This window comes from Arvicanthis niloticus, chromosome 12 (assembly GCF_011762505.2).
Source record: "Arvicanthis niloticus isolate mArvNil1 chromosome 12, mArvNil1.pat.X, whole genome shotgun sequence".
NCBI lineage: Eukaryota > Metazoa > Chordata > Mammalia > Rodentia > Muridae > Arvicanthis > Arvicanthis niloticus.
In genome coordinates, this window is record NC_047669.1 from 24753502 (window position 1) to 24774755 (window position 21254).

Consider the following 21254-nt stretch of genomic DNA (forward strand, 5'->3'; position numbering starts at 1 on the left):
TTCTCTCTTTGTTGGTTTGATTTTGTTGCATGTATTTTTTCTCTGTATCTGCTGCTGCTGTCGGAACAGCTCCTAGAGCGGCCTGCTTGTTTGAGATGGGGTTTACCTAGGGAGACATTTCAAGAGCTACTGTGACTCACTTTAATGTTTAAAACATATACTGTAAACTGCATTAGTAGGAAGGTTGTAATAATATGTAAACTTAGTGTTGCAGAGATGGAGGTGGTGGGGTCTGAGTCACTTTCCGTAAAGCTGAATGCCTTTGTGCAGTTTGTTTAGCGGTAGGTGTTTAAACAGTAAATCGACTAGAATGTTGAAGCATACATGAGTTCTCTGTGTAAGGCTGAGCTGGTTGTCCTGAATCAGAAATCTGAGTTTAACATAGTGGCCAGGTCCCCCAACCCCCTTTTAAAAAGCATTTAGGTGAGGAATATTGATATATTCACCTATTGTGAGCTGCTGACATCTTTTCTTGGAGAAGGCTACTCTTTAATTTCTTGCCCTCCAGCCGGGCGGTGGTGGCGCACGCCTTTAATCCCAGCACTTGGGAGGCAGATGCAGGTGGATTTCTGAGTTCAAGGCCAGCCTGGTCTACAGAGTGAGTTCCAGGACAGCCAGGGCTACACAGAGAAACCCTGTCTCGAAAAACCAAAAAAAAAAAAAAAAAAATTTCTTGCCCTCCATCTTTATATTGTATTTAATTATTATTTTTGAGACAGAGTCTCACTGTTTATCCCTGGCTGACCTCAAACTCTCACTACAAAGTGGCCTCCATCTCACAGAGACTCACCTGTCTCTGCCTCCTGAGTGCTGGGATTGAAGGTGCACATCACCATGCTGGTCAGCCATTTTATATTTCAGAAGTAGAATTTAGGAAATGGGGAACCAGAAGAAATTGAACATGTATATCCTTTCGTGTTTTTTTTTTAATCTCTTTGTTCCTTAGCTAATACTTGACAAATGCTCACTTTAAAAATCACTTTTTAAAATATCAATTTGATGAAACTGTATATTTCTTTTGTTGGAAACAGTTTCAAGTATGTTACATCTTTGCAGTCTTAGGAGATTTGGATGAACATGTGGTATGTGAAGGTAAGAGTATTCATTTCTTTAACACATGGATTTAAAGATTGTTTTTTATTTTTATTTTTTCATCAGTGCAAAGCAGCTGGTCCGAGGAGAGCCCAATGTTTCATATATCTGTTCTCGGTACTACAGGGCACCAGAGTTGATCTTTGGAGCCACCGATTACACATCCAGTATAGGTAAGTGCTGGGTCTGGGTACAGTGGTGGTGACCTTTAACTGCCCTGGTTCTTAACAGTTCTCTGACACGGACGGAAAGGGCAGGGCTGCACTAGTCCACGATTGCAGAGATGAATAGAATTAATTTTCTTTTCTACATTTTAGAATTCATGCTTTTCTGTCTTTATGCTCTTTTAGTATTCTATTAGAATTATAAAAGTATTATTTTGTATTATAGTTGCTTAATGCATGTGTTTGATCCTAAAGTTTCAAATAACTTTTGGTAAGCTTGTAAAAACATTGCTGAGGCAGGGATGGATGCCAGAAAGACATGTGATGGTGTGTGTGGAGTTCAGCCCCGGCTGTACTGAAGGGCCTGATCGGCTGAGTTCTTTTTTTTTTTTTTTTTGATTCAATAAAATTTTATTTTCCCAAATGTACAGCTGACTGAACCTGTTCATGCATCTTCACCAGCAGCTGGGGCGTCTCCACCCTTTGTGTTTCTGGTGTAAATTACTTGAGCTCTGTGCTTTGAAACCAGCTTGATAAGTCCTTTACTAAGCAGCTCCTGAAGGGCTGCCCTGGCCAAGGAACCTGGAATCTTCAGTCTCTCAGAGACCACAGCTGGAGTAATAAGCTTATAGTTGGGAACTTCCTTACAGAGTTTGTCTTATGTAGCTTTGTCTAACAGGACGAGATTGTTCAGCTTGTCCCGAACTTTGCCTTTGGACCACTTCTTCTTTTTGGCCTTGCCACCAGACTTATTTACTGGGTTTTTTTTTTTTTTTTTTTTTTTTTTTTTTTGCCGACTTTCCAGCATCTTTCTTCTTCTTGTTGTCTTTGGGCAGCATGGCGAAACTCAGAGAGTAGTGTGGACCACAGCAGCCTCACTAAGATGTCAGGGAAAAAAAAGGGATCTGCTGAGTTCATAGTGGGTTCTGAAACATTTACTTCTGAGCCTAAACTACTTAGAAATTTTGTTAATTAATAATGTTACTTTTAAATGTTAATATTGTAATTAATGGGCAATAATATTTCTGAATTCCTACAATGATGCATTGGTTAATTTTTGAGCAACTGAATTCATTAGCATTTCAGCTAAACTCCATGGCTGTTTAAACGTCTCACTGGAGACGTCCGACAGTAGAAGAATGAGAGACGGCTGACATCTTCATTGATCTTAGCTTCTTAACCTGGTCTAGTGCAGCTGCTGTGTTAGCAGACAAAAGCCCGTTTGCCATACAGAGAAAATTAGTTTATTTCATATATTTATCATGTGTGTGTGTGGGGGGGGTTGAGCTGAGGGTAATGTCAGGTGTCTTCCTACATCCCTCTGCACTATATCTTTGAGGCAGATGTCTCTCACTGAACCTGGACTTGACTGAAGGGGCTGGACTAGCTGAGTCTGAGAGTCCATCCTGTCCTCACCTTCCTTTACCATAAGCCACCTCCACAGCCCCTTATAGTTTGTTTCTGATGGGAACCCCTTAGTCCTAAATAAAAACTAAAGCATACATATTACACTCCTCCCCCAGGAAAAACCCCATAGTCATGAGGGTAGGGCAAAAACAAAATCAAAAAACAAAATTTAGTACAGTTTTTTGTCTTTCTGATACACACAGTGGCATGTTTTGTTTTTGTTTGTTTGTTTGTTTGTTTGTTTTTTAATTTTCAGAAAGGGCAGTATACCAAAGCAGTTTTTCAGTAATGCCAAGAAGCTGGTGCTTTTTACACGCTAGGTCATTTTATTGTTTGTGCTGCTTGTGTAAAGTTGTATGGAAATAGCTTTACACTCTAGGACCTGAAAACGTTCAGAACACTTAGGGCTCCACAGCCCACACTTGATGAAACCTGCCACAGGAGAGGAGGGAGGGTGTGTGTGCGGTGCCTGCGCTGTCATCTTGCTGTGGCTGGAGGAACATTGGTGTGTGACTGGCTAAGTAAGAAGTCAACTTCCGGGCTCACAACTGAGTATCTGAGCTGCTCAGTAGAGAGCCTGACTCTGCCTACTCTTCATCATTGTCGTGAGGAGTCAAATAAAATATTGCCCAAGTACTGCAGGTGACATTCTTTACTGTTTATTAAGTCAGCTGTCTCCAAGAGCACATCTTAGTCCTTTGTCCTTAGTAATGCTGTTGGATACAGCAATTGATTAGTGTTCCAGTCAAATGTTTGATACTAGTTACCTATCTATCTATCTATACACACATATACATGTATATGTATACACACACACACACACACACACACACTATACACATGACAATAGATTGAGTTGTGCCAGGATCTGTGAAAATATGGACAGTCCTTCTAAAATAATCACAACCAAATCGCCTGACACATTATAGAGAACATTGATTTGGATCTAAGATGCTTGGTTTTTAAATTTGGTGTGTGTGTGTGTGTGTGTGTGTGTGTGTGTGTGTGTGTGTGTGTTTGGCCTGGTGGATGTATGCATACCACATGCATACTTAGAGCCTGTAGAGGTCAGAAGAGGGTGTCAGATCTCTTAGAACTGGAGATAGATGGTTGTGAGCCATTATATGGGTTCTGGGAATTGAACTAGGTTCTCTGCAAGAGCAGCAAGTAGTCTTTCTTAATGGATAAGCCATATGTATTGCCATGATCTTGCTTCTTAAGACTGTGTAAGATTTATAGAAGACTTTGGGTATTAGTGTACATGCTTTTAATCTCAGTATACAGGAGGCGGAGGCAGGCAGATCTCTTGTGAACCCAGCCAACCCAGGACTACATGTACTGAGTTTGTCTCTGTCTCTGTCTTCCTGTCTCTCTGTCTGTCTCTCTCTCTCTTTCTACTCTTTCTCAGGTATACAGAATATATTTGTGAAAGTTGAATACTTATAAAAAATACTTATTAAATAAAAAGGTTTCAAGTATATGAAAAGACTTTTTTTGAAAAAAGTTAACAATATTTGGAATGAAACCATCACTGATGTTGACTAAATGATTGTTGTATTTGCTTATAATCAATACTATAGGATCTAAGTTAAATATATACATTTCACTTCAAATTTAGTGTGATAAGCCTTTCTTTTTTTTTTTTTTTCCCTTCAGATGTATGGTCTGCAGGCTGTGTGTTGGCTGAGTTGTTGCTAGGACAACCGATATTCCCTGGGGACAGTGGTGTGGATCAGTTGGTGGAAATAATAAAGGTGAGACGGTTGATTTACACTTTTGAACCAAAAACGTTACACACACACACACACACACAGAATAACACATTTAAACAGTGGGAAAAGGAGGCTGGGGACATGATTCAGAAGTTAAAGCACTCGCTGTGCAAGCCTGAAAAGTAGAGCTGGCTCCCCAGAAACCCTCATGAATGTTGTCTAGGCCTGGCTTTTCTTCCCAGAGAGCCCCAGAGCGAGCTGCCTGCGAAGAGTAGCCATGGCTGCGAGCTCGGCTTCATTGAGACCCTGCTCAAATGGATGCACTGGAGTAGTGACCAAGGGTAACTGCCAAGTACCTACCTGGCCTTGGGCCTTCATGGACAAGATGCAGAAGGATGAAAAGGAGAAAGGGGTTGTAGGTCATTTAGCAAGCTGCTATAGAGCAGGTTGGGGACAAAACTACTGGTTTCCCTTTTTAGAGGTTTATTTTTATTGTATGGAATTCTTTTTGCTTGTGTGTCCATTTGTGTATTACATGTGTTCATAAGGCTCTCAGAGGCTAGAAGAGGTTGTTGGATCGTTTGGATTCTTGGACTGGGAGGATCACAGATCATTGTAAGCTGCCACATGGGTTCTGGGAATCAAACCTGGATCCTCTGGAAGAGCAGCCTGTGCTATTAATTGCTAAGACACCTTTCCAGCCCCATGATTACATTATTTTAAGATCTGTGTCAAAATTCAAAATTGTTTTTCCTTTTAATATAAGGAAAAATAGGGACTCAAGTTTACTGAGTCCAAATGTAGTTGAAGAGGCTGGTGATCGGTCATCTTCCTTAACTCTGTGTGGTTGGATTTCACAGCTGAGACCACTGTGGTACTTTCTTTCCTGTTGTGTGGTTTTGTTTTTCGAGACAGGGTTTCTCTGTGTAGCCCTGGTTATCTTGGAACTCACTCTGTAGACCAGGCTGGCCTTGAACTTTGAGATCCTTGGTAGCCATTTTAAATGTTAGACTGAACCCTTAACCCTGTCAACAGTACTGCTTTCTTCTTACTGATTAGAAACAAGTAATAAGGACACAAAGCAATCTTGAAGAAGGGCTTTTTCAAGTGTACAGGGTATTGTTCAGTATTTATAAGATAGTTTGCACTTTTTAAACATATGTATATGATATATACAAGAAAAACATGAAAGAACTCCTAGCTCTGGTATTACACTAGGATGACTGAACTAGTGTTCAGTTCTTAAAAGAAACAAGAACTAGGCATTAGATACAGAGACCACCTGAGTATCTCAAAGGAAGCCATACTTTTTTATTATCATTCTCTCATATATTACATCCCAACTGCAGCTTCCCCTCCCTCCCCCTCCCAGTCTCTCTGTTTCCCCCCTCACATCAACTCCTCAGAACTTCAGAACAGAGCAGGCCTCCCGTGGATATCAACCAAACACCACATATCAAGTCGTAATAAGACTAGGCAGATCCCCTCATACTAAGCTGTGATGAGGCAGCTCAGTAGGAGGAAAAGGGTCCCAAAACCAGTCAGAAGAGTCAGAGACAGTCTCTGCTCCTGCTATTAAGAGTCCCACAAGAAGACCAAGGTATACAACCATAATATATGTGCAGAGGACCTAGGTTGGACCCATGTAGCTCCCTCTCCATGAGCCCCCGTGAGTCCAGGTTAGTTGATTCTGTGGGTTTTCTTTGGTGTCCCTAACCCCTCTGGTTCCTACTTTGAAAGTTGCAGACACAAAACTATTGTTTATTTGGGGGTTTATTTAACCCAAGATTTTCAGACATCCCCCTCTCTTGAATATTCTTAGGCTGAGATTCACCTAGACTTTTTTTTTTAATGTTTTGTTTTTGCAAATATATAGCAGATGAATGGTTTTCACTTGATGCTCAGTGTTTATATAATCACAGGATAGTTTACTTTTTTAGGAGAGGATAGAACTTGTTTCCAAGTGTAAATTTATTTATGAAGCAAAGGCTGATAGCTAAAACTGTTATGTTACAGAATAGATTAGAAGGCTTGCATTTCCTAGTGTCAAAACTAATCAGTTACAGCAACTGAGAATGTAGAACTTCATGAATGTAGAAATGGAATGTAACTGAGACCCAAGAAATAAATCCTTATATTTATGTCCAATTGATAGTTTTTTGACATGTATTCCTAGACAGTTCATTGGGAGAAAACTGTAATTACAAGCAGTAATACTGAGACTACTGGGTATGTATGTTCAGAAGAATAAAGTTGGAACCTACCTTACTTACACTCTGTGAAGGAGAGAACATTTATACAGTCCATGGAACTGTGGATTAGTACAGACAGTGTGGAGAACACATTTGGAAGTTCCTTAGAAGACAAATGTTTAATTATAGCATGATCAAGCCCCCACCCACACGCATGTCTCTCCCAAATACTTGGGAGTGTGAAAGCTGCACTGTCGCATAGTCATTGCTGCATCATTTGCAGTAACCAAGATATGAATGACACCAGCCTGTGTCCTCATTGAGTAAACAGATGGTGATGTCCTCATTGAGTAAACGGATGGTGATGTCATCACTGAGTAAACGGATGGTGATGTCATCACTGAGTAAACGGATGGTGATGTCATCATTGGGTAAACAGATGGTGATATCATCGTTGAGTAAACAGATGGTGATATCATCGTGAGTAAACAGATGGTGATGTCCTTTATGTCAGCTTACAACTCAGGCCACACTCTATCACCTGAGGGAATCAAGGCTGAAACTCGAGTCAGGGACTGAAGCAGAGGCCATGGAGGGGTGCTGCTTACTGGATTATTCCTCATGGCTTGCTCAGCCTGCTTTCTTATAGCACACAGACCAGCAGCCCAATGGTAGCACCACATACAATGACACAGGTCCTCCCATATCAATCTTCAACCGTGGAAGATGCACTGTAGACTTCTCTACAGGCTAGTCTTATGGAGTTGTTTTCTTTTTTTTTTTTAATTGAGAGTCTCTCTTCCCAAATGACATTATCTTGTGTCATGTTGACTTAGAACTAGCCAGCACACCCCTTATCCTTTTAAAAAGTCTTTCAGTGTATCCACTCTTTTAACTGCATGTATTGAGTTAGTGAAAGATTTTGTCTTGGAATTGGGTCTGGAATGTAGAAGTTCTTGAACTGAAGGAGCTCATAGGTAGGTTGAGAGGAAACAAGCAGACCAAGGAGTGGGCGGGGTCATCTCAGGTAGCTGAACAGTGTGAGCAGTGTGCAGACACTGGATTTCTGTTGGAGGTGATGCTATCTGGAAAGTCTTCTTCTTAAGAAACCAACACTTGAACTGAATCTTCACCAAGGAAACACATCTACTGTTTAAAGAGGAAGGTGATGCTTAGCTATTTACTTGTTGTGTGTCTTTACAGCTGGTGGTTGTGAATGACAGGGTTGATAGACTGAGTGTACCAGGAAAGAGGAGTCGAGAGCCATGTACAGTCGGCATACACTATAGTCTAGGGAGTTAGAAAGCCACTGCAGAAGTTCAAGCAGAGGAGTAATGTCTCAGATACAGCTTCTTTACTACACAGTTAGCTTTAAACAAAACTGGCTACACATGCAGGTACTTTGTTGAAGTTTGGTGCCCTCTGGTGTTGAGCCTTAAAAAAGCAACTAATGCCTCCTGAATAGTGTAGTTGTGTTGCATTGCATTATGTTGTAGTTGTTTTGTCTATTGTCCTTGTAATGTAGTATAATCTTTGTTAACGTCAGTTTTAGACAGCTATGGAGGGAAGCTCAAGAGACCTCAACCCTAGATTAAGAGCTTCAGGCAGCTAAGGAATGCTGAGAGCAGGAGAGATAGTCTTCTCCAGGGAATTGGTTATCCAGTCCAAATGGTTGTCCCTGAAAATATGTATACATACAAGTGACATTATTTGGACTAAGCACTCTCGTGCTTACTCGTTCTCTCTGTCTCTCTTTGTGTGTGTGTGTGTGTGTGTGTGTGTAATTGTCTGTGTGTTACATATCTGTATCTGTGTATAACAATGATTAAGGGAAAAGGCCATGAACTTTTGAAGGAGGGTAAGTGGTAAGGTTTGGAGGGATAAAAGGGAAAGAGAGAATGATATAATTATCTCAAAATATAAGACATATATAAAATTATATATAAATATAATTATCTCAAATAAATAAATATAAAATATAATTATCTCAAAAAATAAGACAAAAACTTTTTTGAAGATTTATTTATTTATTTTATGGATGTGTGTACACTGTTGCTGTCTTCAGACACACTAGAAGAGGGCATCGTATCCCATTACAGATGGTTGTGAGCCACCATATGGTTGCTGGGAATTGAACTCAGAACCTCTGGAAGAGCAGACAGTGCTGTTAACCACTGAGCCATCTCTCCAGTCCAAGAAAATTGTTTTTTAAAAACCTATTTAAGAAACACCCTTTTCAGAGATATATTCAGATATTTCCTTTGGTGTAAACACCTTTTTACAGATATTTTCTGTGGTGTTTATTTATTTACTTGAAGATATCAGTTCAGTGTCTATTTTGATGTTTTCCATCCTCCAATGAGGTCAGTTTGTAACTAGTAGGTGAGAAAATATTATAAGAAATGTAGACAATACCAGATCTAGCTGAAATGGTGTTTAAGGGATGAACAAACATCCCATAGGGATGTAGAAACTAGATCCCTGATATTTCAATCTTTCTGCCCATCTCTATGTTATAAAATGATGAGCAGAAGAAAAGGTACTTTTGCATAGATGGACAGGTCATAAACTGTCACAATTGAAGAGTGATTCTACCTCTATCTGAGTGATAATTTAGAATTGTTATTATTTTTCCTTTCTCTTTTACTATGTGAATATTCTAGTTTCCTTTCTGTTGCTGTGATTTCAGACAAAACAAAACAAACAATAGTCTGACCAAAAGCTCCTTGGGGAAAAGAAACTCATTCATAGCCAAAGAAGTACAGCAGAAACTTGGAAGGATGCTGCTTGGTGGCTCGCTGGCAGACCCAGGCTAACTAGCTTTCTCACACAACCCAGGACCTACCTGCCCAGCGAGTGGTGTCTCCCACACTGGGCTGGGCTTTCCTGTCTCAGTTAACAGTCCCATATAATACCCCACAGGCCAGTCTCATCCAGGCCGTCCCTCTTTTGAGACTCCCTTCTCAGGTGACTTGAGGCTGTGTCAAGTTGGTAATTAAAAACTGACTAGGACATTGAAATGCCATCCTTAGAGAAAAGTGCATAAAGCAAAAGTGACTAGTTCAAGTCATTAAGGGACTCAGTTTGTAAAGAATTCTTAAATAAGTATTCTTTTTTATAAATAACTATCTTGCATCAAAGTTTCTCAGAGATTAAGATAATAATCCTATTTATTAAAATCCAACTGAAATTCATTCTGTGTCTAAAGTGATAGTCATTTACTAAACATGCTATCCATAAAGTGAAAAAATTAAGCTGTCTAATTTCAAAACGCTAGCTGTGGTAGATCAGGTAAAATGCTCTCTAAACCTATTAAAAATTAATGTGACAACTAGACCTTCCAAAATTGAGCTGTAATAGTGATTAAAATGTCTTTTATGTGGTATTGGCTTCACTCTGTTGTCATAGTATCTCCCTAGGTTTTAGGCTTTTATCTTGACATTTGTTCACTAAGCAGTCCCTATTTCTGTCAGCATACTGTTTTCTACCTTAGCTGCCAGTGTGAACAGAATTTGCTTCTTCCCAGTCTGCCTCCTGGATTTTCCTATGTAAACACCAGCTCCTTGTTCTCCATCAAGGTGTTTTCAAGAGTCCTTGATTTATGTTGTATATTTATGTCGGCCTTGGTGTTTTTATTATGTCAATGGCTTCAGGGGTTCTATTGGCTTTGTTTGGTTGTTTGGGTTTTTTTTTGGGGGGGGGGTTTAAGACAGACCAGATTTGGGGGTACAGAACTTAGCATCTTTGAATACAGATAGCCCCAGCCCAACCTCATATACCTAATACCCACCATTTTGTGGGGAGCTTTTCCTAGATGGTTTTCTTTCTAAGTCCTCTTCTTTGTGATTTAATAACCTAAGCACTTTTCACAACCACTGAAATTAGAAACCAAACCATTTACTTCCCTACTGAACCTTATAATTAGACTCTTTGAAATCACCCCCTAAAACCGGTGTTCCTCTGGAAGGTGTCAGTTCTGTCTCAGCTCTATATCTGGCCAGCTTTTACCTCTGAAAAGATACTCATCCTGGGCCTCCAGTTTTCATGCCTAAAACTGTGTGGAACAGATCGTTGGTCGGCCAGCTAGGACCCCAGCCTGACTCCAGTCTGTGTCCATGTTCTGCATAAGCTTTGCTTATGAGTGCTTCTGGGAAGCAGTAGCTGAGCCAATAGTGACGGGAAACCGCCTTGCAAACCTATACTGTTCACTCTCATCCTTCTAGGAAACAAACATACACTAACCTGTAGATCAGAAGAACTTATCTAGAGTTTGTTGATTTCTATAACTCTTCATGATCAAGTGTAGAAACACAAGAGTTTCTCTGTGTAGGCCCAGCTGACCTAGAACTTGCTATGTGGATCAAGGATGGCCTTGAACTCCAGTTTTGTCAGCCTCCCAAATGCTGGCATGAAAGGCATTTGCCACCACACCCAGCCTAGAAATACACATTAATACAAAATTTGGTCCCTAATGTTTCATCTTAACTGGCTTATCAAAATTACCACCACCAACAACAACAAAAATCCTAGCAATAGCTTTGTTTTTAAGATTTAAAAACTAATCAAAATAGTAGAAAAGTGACTGTAGTTCACTGTTCATCTAGGGCATTTTGTGATGTTCAGATCTCCTCTTCTTTCCATTGAGGAGCCTCAGTACATTCAAGGTTGTGGGGCTTTCAATAAAGTCTACTGAGGAATTTCTAATGAAAGTCTGCAAGTTCGTAACTAAAGCTTCTTAAAAGTCACAAGTGTATGTTCTAAAGGTAAAAAACAAAACAAACCAACCCAGCAGTTAAATTTCAACCAATAGCTATGACTGAGGAACCTCGTTTCATTGCCGTTGAGTAGGTTTTGTTTCTCTGTTATAAAGTAACGGGCAGCATATTTAAGGAGACCCCTACAAATGTAAAAACTGGGTACATGACAAGTCAGTCTTTGGCTTCCAAAGCAGTAGAACATGTGATAATTGCTTTTCCCTGGCTGACTTAGTTTATTATAATGTTCTTTAGCTTCATTCATGTTGCTAATGACAGAAGTTTGTCTCATGGCAGAATAATACTCCATTGTGTCCTTCTGTCTTTCCCTGTCTCCATCCATTCCAAGATCTCATATCGTGGATATTGTGAAGCAATAAATAAGCATGTGAATGCAGAGTCATTAGAGTTCCTAATACAGTGTAGATATGTTGAAAAAAAAAGTGTTTTACAATCACGTATCTCCGTCTTTGACTTTAAGAGTATCTTTTAGAAGAAAAATCTAGTTAAAAAGTCAGTGACATTATGAAAGTCTTAATGATGTCTAGAGAATTAAAACCAACAAAAAACTGAGGAATTTGACTTTGACATGGTGTTGTATGCTTTTAATCCCAGCACTCAGGGGCAGGCAGGTAATCAGTGAGTTTCAGACCAGCAAGGCCTACATAGTGAGACTGGTTTTTTGTTTGTTTTTGTCTTTTTAAATTCATTTGTTCTGAATGTTTGTAGAGCTACACCTTATTTGTTGGTTGCAAGCACAAATTAAATATTTAATATTATATTACTCTCCTGTGAAACTGTCACTAACTTGTAAATAGTGTAATATTTTATTTCAACAGATTTTGTTTCAGCTGGTAGTAGTGATACACGACTTTAAGCCCATTACTCAGAGCACGTGGGGGGATCACAGAATTTCAGGCTAGCCAGGGCTATCTATGGAGACAACTGTCTCAGTAAACAAAAAAAGTCTATTTCCTATTAGGCTCTAAGGTAAATGAAATGTAACATGTGAAATCTTGTGTGTGTGTGTGTGTGTGTGTGTGTGTGTGTGTGTGTACACATAATGCTTCCCTTTAGACCTGTCTTCTGCAACCTGCCTTGTGTGTGTGTGTGTACATAATGCTTCCCTTTAGACCTGTCTTCTGCAACCTGCCTTGTATTCAGTACCTACTGCAGCTCTAGAGGCAGTGAAATGCTCTGTTTATTTTGCCTTGTATTGTTCATGTTTTAATAAACAGCTATATGAGTTTTCTTGTTCTTTATGTCTTCTTTAGATCTTCAGGTAGTTTCTTTTTGTAGTGATACTCTAAATAGTCAGTGATTGCATAAAATTTCAAAATTTGCCAACAAATGCCCAACTGCAGCATTGTTAGGCCTGGCTAACTTGAGTGACACTTTCTATATGGAGCAGCTAAGATCAGTGTTGGGATACAGTGGAAAAGAAAGCCAGGAGACTGCTTGATTGTATAAATGTATTTATTTATTTGATATGTATGGATGTTTTACAAAAATGTGTGTGGAGGTATAGCATGGTTTTATAAATACAAACTAAAAAGCTTTCACAAAATCCATTGGGTTGTTATTTTATCTCTGCTTGGAATTCATTATATTAGTAAAACCAATGCATCAATATATTAATAGATAGTTGACAGTATTTTTTTTTCTCTGTGTAGGTCCTAGGAACACCAACAAGGGAGCAAATTAGAGAAATGAACCCAAATTATACAGAATTCAAATTCCCCCAGATCAAGGCACATCCTTGGACAAAGGTGAGTGAAAATGAATTTGAGAAAGTCCACCAAGTAATAGTTAAGTAAATCTCAGGGTTTTCTTTGTACTTAAGCTGAACTATTACAGAGCTCTTATACCATGCATAGCAGTTCTCTGTGAGGGTAGCTCACTCGCTATAGCTCAGGGTTTTGTTTATAGTAGACTATTATTCCTGTTGTTTGCTTGTAGATAATTTCCAGCCTGGGCTTTCATTTGCAAGTAAGAGCCAAGTATCCATGACATTAAAATAATGGGGTAGGATTTTTAAAACCTAAGGGTCTAAATTTTTTTATTTAAATAGAGATGCATAATTCAATATTATCACAAATAAAATACCTTTACATTTTTTATTCTCTTAAACTATGAAAACAGACCTTATAGTTGTTGTGTATTTTTCTTGTTTACTGTCCTGTTGGTACTTCAGAAGCAGTATTTTCAAAGCAGGTATAATCTTGTGGGATACATACTTTGAAAATAATTTATAATGTTTGTAAGATGTTACTAGCCATTGGAAAAGCCTAATCAGAAGTTTTTCCACCCTGGATTGTGTTAAGAGGTTAGCAGTGCAGTGAGGAGAAGAAGAGGAGGAATGTGTTAGTATTTACAGATGGAGTTCATTTGTAGTAGCCTTTTTTATAGATTCAGAAACTCTAGCAAAAGCTAGGAATCCAGTGATCCAAACTGCACAGGCAGCTGTCAGTTTACTCTTGTGTGCATAAGAGTGTGTATCTAATGCTGGATCTTTGCAGTCATGGTCATGTGCCATGCATCATTCACATAGGTAGGTAGATAGATAACCATATAATAGGTTAGAAACAGTCAACTTTTAAATATGTATTTCAAAGAAGACCTTATTTTAAAATGTCCACATAGCATTGATAAGTTCATTTAGTTGATTGTAAAGTGTTTAAGAAGTGAAGTAATTTAAGGGTTTAAATGAAACGGTTCATATTCCATGTATGTAGTCAGTATGCCTGCCTGCCTGCCTGCCTGCCTGCCTGCCTGCCTGCCTGCCTGCCTTAAGGTTTCATTTTTATGAAGAGACACCATGCTCTCTTCAACTCTTTACAAAGGAAAACATTGAATTGGTGCTGACTTACCATACAGATTGAGTCCATTACCATTATGGCGAGAAGTATGACAGCGCATAGGAAGACATGGTACTAGAGAGGTAGCTACAAGTCTTACATCTTGATCTGCAGGTACCAGGAAAACAACTGGGAGCCTCTGAGCCTTGGCTTGAGCATCTGAAACCTCAAATCTCGCACCCACAGTGACACACTTCCTCCAACAAGGCCATAACCACTCCAACAAGACCACACCCACTCCAATAAAGCCACACCTCCTAATACTGCTACTCACTATGAGCCAAGGATTCACACACATGAGCCTATGGAGGCCATCCCTTTTCAAACCACTACACTGCCTCCCTTTCTCTTCCTGTCCGATTATCCTCTTAATTACATTACATGATGATTCCAGGTACTTCCTTTAACATTCTCATAACCTCTCTTCAGAAAAATACTTAACATTCGTTATTTCTTTCCTATTTAAACAAAGATGTCAGTAATATTTAGTGCCAGAAATACAGATTGAGGCATTCATTCTTCTAAGATGTCAAGTCTCCTTCACTTTAAAATTCATGGTGAACACTCGTCTTTGGTAAGATTGTCTTGGATGTTTGTATTTAAGGCTTATCTTGGAGCTAAGTGAGGTATACTTGGGATCTTTGATGTTGCTCTAAACCCAGAGGATCCTAGGTGACCTGTTTGGATTTTTAGGCCAAGTAGATTGAATCTACCAAAATTATTACAGGTCAGTGTCTATTGTGAGTGATTTATAATATACTGCAATCCAACTAAATTAAGGAGAAAATAATGGGAAATCTGGGTATTCAGTACAGGGAGATATATTTTAAGTAGTCATTATTTTTATAAAGGAAGAAGGGAAGGTCTTCTATGTGATCAGTCTTAGTGAGTCTGAGTGTGTACTGTGTGTCCTTCATGCTGACACATGGTGGAGCTGGAGACACAGTGCAGCACTGGAGGCTATGGGACCCTGCTAACACTCAGCACCCACCAGTGGCGATGTGTGTGTCCTGTCCCTTATCCCCACCCGCAGTTGTCTCTACAGTGGAAATACCAGCCAGAATAAAAGATGAAGAGTGGTGAATTTTACATACAACGTAGCCAACAGAAAGAGCTGTGGTGAATTAGTGTAGGCTTTGCTCAGCCTTCTTAGATTCCTGACATTTCTTTTATACCCTGGATACTTTCCAAGTGGGAGTGAAATATAAAACTTTGTTCAATTCTCTTATGTTTTATATTAAAACCACCATAAACCCTTTATTTATATAGCATCCTTTGACAATTTGACTTTCCCTTCATGCAGTATATTTCATATTAAATAAATTTGTATTGATGTTTCTCTAATGCACACAAATTTGTATGCTGCACAGAAATTCCATGGCTCCAGTTGAGAAAATGATGAGAATATGCTTGTATTGAATTTTAAAAGATTTTCAAAAGTAAAATGTAGAATTGGATCTCAAGAGGTAGCAACAGACCGCTCTTCCTTTATCCTCCCATGACAGTAATTTACACCGTGAGAAGTGTAGCCTATGCTAGGTAGCCAGAAGTGTCATTTAAAAACTATACGTAATGTTCTCTAAAAACCCGATGTCCTTTGGATCTGGAAAGACAGATGAGCAAGAACGCCTTTGTTCTCTGTTGTCTTCCTTTAGAGTCCACTTCAGCCCTGTTACCTAAAGCCACAGGGTGTGAGCCCTGGCTTCCCAGCTGTGCAGGGCAATCCTCAGGTGTTACTATACATTCGCTCACATCGAATTAAAAACACTGAAATGCAGTTGTGGACTCCTATTTAAGTCTCCATCCTCTTTCTAGAAACAAACCATTTTTACAAATGCACTATTCTGCAGGGTGAATAATTTGTGTTCTCAAAAATGTAGACAAATAAATATTGAGAAAACTGTCTTTCTCACAAAACACACACGTGTATAGGAGCTAAAGAGGGAAGCAGTATTATCAGCATGCTACATTACAAGGTTTGTGGGATTTACAAACCCATTCACGTTACCTACCCTTGACTGTTACATATACCTAGTTGGGGGCTGAAACAGTTGGTTCAGCCCTTAAGACATTTGTTGCTCTTATAGAGGACTAGGGATTCAGTTCCTAGAACTCCTAGGGAATCTGACTCCCTCTTCTAACCTCTCTGCTGGACAGACACACATTATACACATAAGAACATACAGGGAAAACCCACACACACATAAAAGGAAATGTGTCTTCATAATTATAAAATAGCTAGTACAACTTAATTCATTGATAAAACACTTCATGGTTTAAGTGGGAAAGGAAATGGAGGCTTATGTTTAGATGTGTGCTGTATATTTTAAAGCAGAAATGCCAGATTGAAAGCTAAAGGAAACGATCCCATTGTAGACTGAGAATTAAATACAGAGATTTGGTTGGGAAAAGAGAAGAAACTTAAATCCTGTACATGGAGGCAGGGTTAACTAGCAGGTCATTAAGAAAGAAGTGGGGTCTAAATACTGTTTCTGTTTTGTAAGGTAGTGATTATCTGCCTTGTCTGTTCTTCAGGTTCTTTTCAAAATAAAGCTGTACTGATTATAAAGGATTTTCTTATTTCAGTCGTGAATGGAGAACATTTTACTTCCACTGCTGCCTTATCTCTTAGTTCTGCCTCGTGTCCTGGCCTTGCTTTAGGTCACTTGTGGTAGTGTGGAGCTCCCACCTCCTTACTGAGTTAACCCCTGCAGTATCAGAAAGCCTAGTGCAGCCTTCTCGATTCTCTGATTCCTCATAGCCTTTAGGAAAGTTGCCCATGGAGTGCATGTTATGACAAGAGTGATCACATGTCTTGACCTACTATGACTTCTGTATAGTTGTTAACTGTTTATTCTAGTATTATCAGAGCAGCCCCCCTTTAGATGCAGTCCATCAAGGTCATACTGTTCTTAATCTTTTTCTGCCTGTTCTTTCAATAAGCAGACTTAGTTCTTGTCTTGCCTCCCAAGATTAAGATTCCCTGAGGGGTGTAGTTACTAGAACTATCTCTTTACCAAGTTGTTCTGCTTCCTCCACCGTGTGTGTGTGTGTGTGTGTGTGTGTGTGTGTGTGTGTGTGTGTGTGTGTGTGTGTGTACACATACAGTTAGGTGATGAATTTAAAGTTCAATGCGTAACTAAGGTGGATTGGGGATAGCTAGGCAGATCATTCTGTAGTATACTTGTCTTGGGTGTCTCCAGCTCCCACTATTGAGTAGCTGATATCTTTTATTTAAATTACTGTCAATATCTCTTTTGTCCTGGTAGCAAATAATCCAGAAGTCAGATAGGTAATGGCAATGTCTGTATAATTTTACAAAGTGGTGGAAGTCATTTAACTGCTTTGTGGAGAGACGTAGAGGAGAATCCCCAGTGTCTCTGTTTGTTATCCCTGTATTACACTACTTACTAAGTTAGCTGGGTATGGTGCTAACTTATGGTTGTCTAGCGTCTACCTTACCTTTAAGGGACATGCATCCATGTTCAATTTTCTGATCTAATCAGACTTCCCTAATTGATGCAGGAGAAGCCACATTTCTTTCTACATCTTTATCCTCCTGCTAGTGTCTTCCCGCTCCACAATCCACGCACATTTTTCATTGTCTTCTTTGTTAAGCAAATATTAATCTCATATCTTCTTTCTCCTATGGAATTTTCTCATTGTCCATATAGTCTACAGTCATTCACTATCATGTAACTACTTTAGTACCCATTAAGTCAAATTGTGTATATCACAGCAATTTCCAGTTTCCTGTGGGGCCGTGAGCTGTGAGAAGCAGCCCACCGCCCCACAGTTTTTGATTCACTATGACAGATAGCATGCATATAAATTACTTGAGGATGTTTTTGAGAGCCAGGAAGATGGCTTCCCAAGTCAAGGCACTTGCCACCAAAGTTGGATGGGCTGAGTCTGATCCCAGGAACCCACCACATGGCAGAAGAAAAGAACCAGCTCCATAGATGGTTCTTTGAATTCTCTGAACATACGCAAACAACAAACAAACAGATGTGAAGAAAAAACTTTTTTGGGGGGTTTGGCTTTTGGTTTTTTGAGACAGGGTCTCCCTGTGTAGCCTTAACCATCCTGGAACTCGGTCTGCAGGCCAGGCTGTTCTCAAACCAGGAGAGAGCCACTTGCCTCTGCTTCTCGAGTGCTGGTATAAAAAATGTTTGTTGCCAAGTTTTTGACGTAGTAATTTACTATTCAACAGCTAAATGTTAAATATACACGTAGGTTATGTGGGACATCAGTCATGGTGACAGCTGCCCAGAGAATAGTATCCAGCCAAGGCAGCCATTGCGCACTCTGGTGTGAATAAACACTGCTGTTCATCTTGCTAGCGGAGGAGGAAACAGAAAGTTGGGTTTGAGGCCCTCTAGTCAGCAGACGAATCATTTTACACTAAGTTATAGTCTTAGCTAAAACTAAACCAAAACACCTCAGTTTGGTTTTCAAAGCTCTTGATAACCTTGTACTTTCCATGGCCTTTAGTATGGCAGCTTTGTCCACGTCAGCTCTCTTTTAGCACATTCCTGAAAAGCCTTCAGAGAGACCCACAGAGCAAAAAATGAACATTGCTGTCAGGCTTTCCTTGCAGACCCCATACCGTATACTCTTTTTCATCTTAGAACATTCACCTGTATTCTAGAAAACACAAAGCCATATTTGGCATATCTGTTAGTTCCTAAGATTGCCTCTAATTTATGTCATTGCTTTTGGGAAATCAGATTTTATGTTTTTCAACACTCTCTGCCTTGAATACTGTTCTAACCAGTTAGTACCGACTTGCCTTATGAGTGTGTGAACCATCACTGCTGAGTTTTCCTGCCTCTTTTTGTTAGTACCAACATCATAATCTCCTCTCCTCTGATACTCGGGCTCCTTAGTAAGTAACTTCATGTTCTTCTGTCTTCCAGAATGTGTACTTTTATTTTATTTTATATTTTATTTCATTTTTGAAAATTACACACATGAAGATGTAGTTCTTAACACTAGGAGCATGGCTCGATACTACAGCATGTTCCTAGTATATGTAAGGCCCCAGACTTGATACCCAACATGAGACATGCACATGCATACACACACCCGCCGCCACCACCATCCACCACCACTCCTGGGGGTGATTCATCTATATATGAGAGGAGTATTTTTTTAATTATTTAAGAGATGGGACAAAGGATGGGATTGGGAATAGATTGAAGAAGACTTTTTTTTAAATTTATCATTGTTGTTTTAAATACTGTGTATTCTGTATTACCAGTGTTATGCAGGGTCCCACAAAGGATACAAAATAAAATACACAGTTCAAGTATTAAGTAATATAAATTGTGTGTTGTAAATTATCAAAGCTATTTACATCTACCATGTTTCAGAAGCCAGACCTGTAAGGAAGGCAGTAAAAGACGGCTCCTTAAAGATGATGTAGAGGACAAGGGCTGATGAAATAGAATTAAGATTTGCTTAAGTGGGACCCACTGGCTCAGCCAGTGAGGGCTCTTATTACTAGGCCTGGGTGGCCTGAATTTGATCCCTGGAACCCACATAGTGGAAGAAAATAACTGAATCACATGAGTTGTCCTCTGACCTCCAAGCATATAAAACCACAAATGAATTTTAAAAGGTGAAAGAAAGAAAAAGACAGACAGACATAAAGACATGATTTACTGAGGTATAGAAGAAAAGGCTAAGCAGACATCTTAAGATGGGAGAGGTGGATGGAAAGGAAATGTGTATTCTGAGGAAAGCCAGCCTTGGTCATAGCTGTGTTGTAAAATCATGAAAAGTTAAACGAGGCTAGTGTCATTTGGTAATGCATGCTTATGTGTAGGTCTGTAGTAATGGTTCATCAGTGGGAATATGAGGAGGCATCACATTGTGCAGGGAAATGTTACTTTCTGTACCTGTTTCTTTACATGCCATTTAATCAGGGCAGGTGAAATTCACTAAGTGCTAGGGTGAGCTTCCATGTGACTACAAAAAGGATCTTTGTGCTTCTTGTTCTCAGCCTTCTTTATCTGACTTTTCTAACCTTCGGAAGTTAGAAAACTGTGTATTTCTTCATTAAGCTTAAGCTATGTTGTGATCCATTCTGTATGACAGTGCCTTCAGACATAGCAATTTTACTTGGCTTGTAAATTCTCTGAAAGTTGGTTTTCAGTGGCTTCTTAGGGGGAAAAATTAATAATTTATAGTTGTCTTAGTGTTTTATTGCTGTGAAGAGACATCATGAGAACTTTTATAAAGGAAAACATTTAATTGGGACTGGCTTAGTTTCAGAACTTCAGTCCATTATCATCGTGGCAAGAAGCCCCGTGGCACGCAGGCAAACATGGTGCTGGAGAGGTAGCTGAGAGTTCTACATATGAATTCACAGGCAGAAAGAAAAGGCTGAGCTGAGCTAGCTTGCTTGAGCATCTGAGACCTCAAAGCCTGCCCCCACAAGGACACACTTCCTCTAACAAAGCCACACCTACTCCAGCAAGGCCACACTTCCTAATACTGCCACTCCCTATGAGGGCCACTTTTATTTAATCCACCAACCACAGTAGTAGATTGGATTGCCTTATATTTCTGTGTATCACTAGATGAATGTATGAAAGCATGCAAAACACCAATAAAGGAAATTTTTTAAAATATGAATTAATTATTGTTATCTACTTAGAAAGCCACTTGTCGGCTTCTTGTTGTTGTTGTTAATTAACATAAATAACTACTCTCAGACCCATGATACTGGGTCTTTAAAGATTATACTTTAATCTTATATTTAGGTTTATTAATTGCAGATAGCTTTGATTACTTGAGAGCCAGTATTGTTGTTACTCTTTAATAGTCATGGTTTACCAGTCTTTAGAACTGGGGGATTATATTTTTGCCTATGACCAGAAATTATGTCAGTTTCATAAGCTTATCATGGAAAATCACAGGAGGTAGCTGTTTGGAACAAACACATGATTTGTTCTGTGTTCTACTAGGTTAATTTCCACTCTCTGTAATTATAAAAAGTGGGCATTTTTCTATTGCTTTGTCTGGGTGCATAATCCAGCAGCATTGGTGAGAGCTGACCGTGTGAGAA

At 39.4% G+C, this 21254-nt stretch overlaps 1 protein-coding gene and 1 pseudogene across 2 annotated transcripts in view; one reads left to right on the top strand and one right to left on the bottom strand.

The window, feature by feature from the left end:
- The window catches only part of Gsk3b (glycogen synthase kinase 3 beta), a 142183-nt gene that overhangs the window by 93795 nt on the left and 27134 nt on the right, over positions 1–21254 (top strand). For both annotated transcript variants that reach the window (XM_034515876.2, XM_034515875.2), the window contains exons 6-8: positions 1159–1265; positions 4320–4417; positions 12995–13090. In XM_034515876.2, coding sequence (XP_034371767.1) covers positions 1159–1265; positions 4320–4417; positions 12995–13090 — 301 coding nt within the window. The remainder of the gene's footprint in view (positions 1–1158; positions 1266–4319; positions 4418–12994; positions 13091–21254) is intronic.
- LOC117718296 (small ribosomal subunit protein eS25 pseudogene) lies at positions 1634–2095 on the bottom strand (annotated as a pseudogene).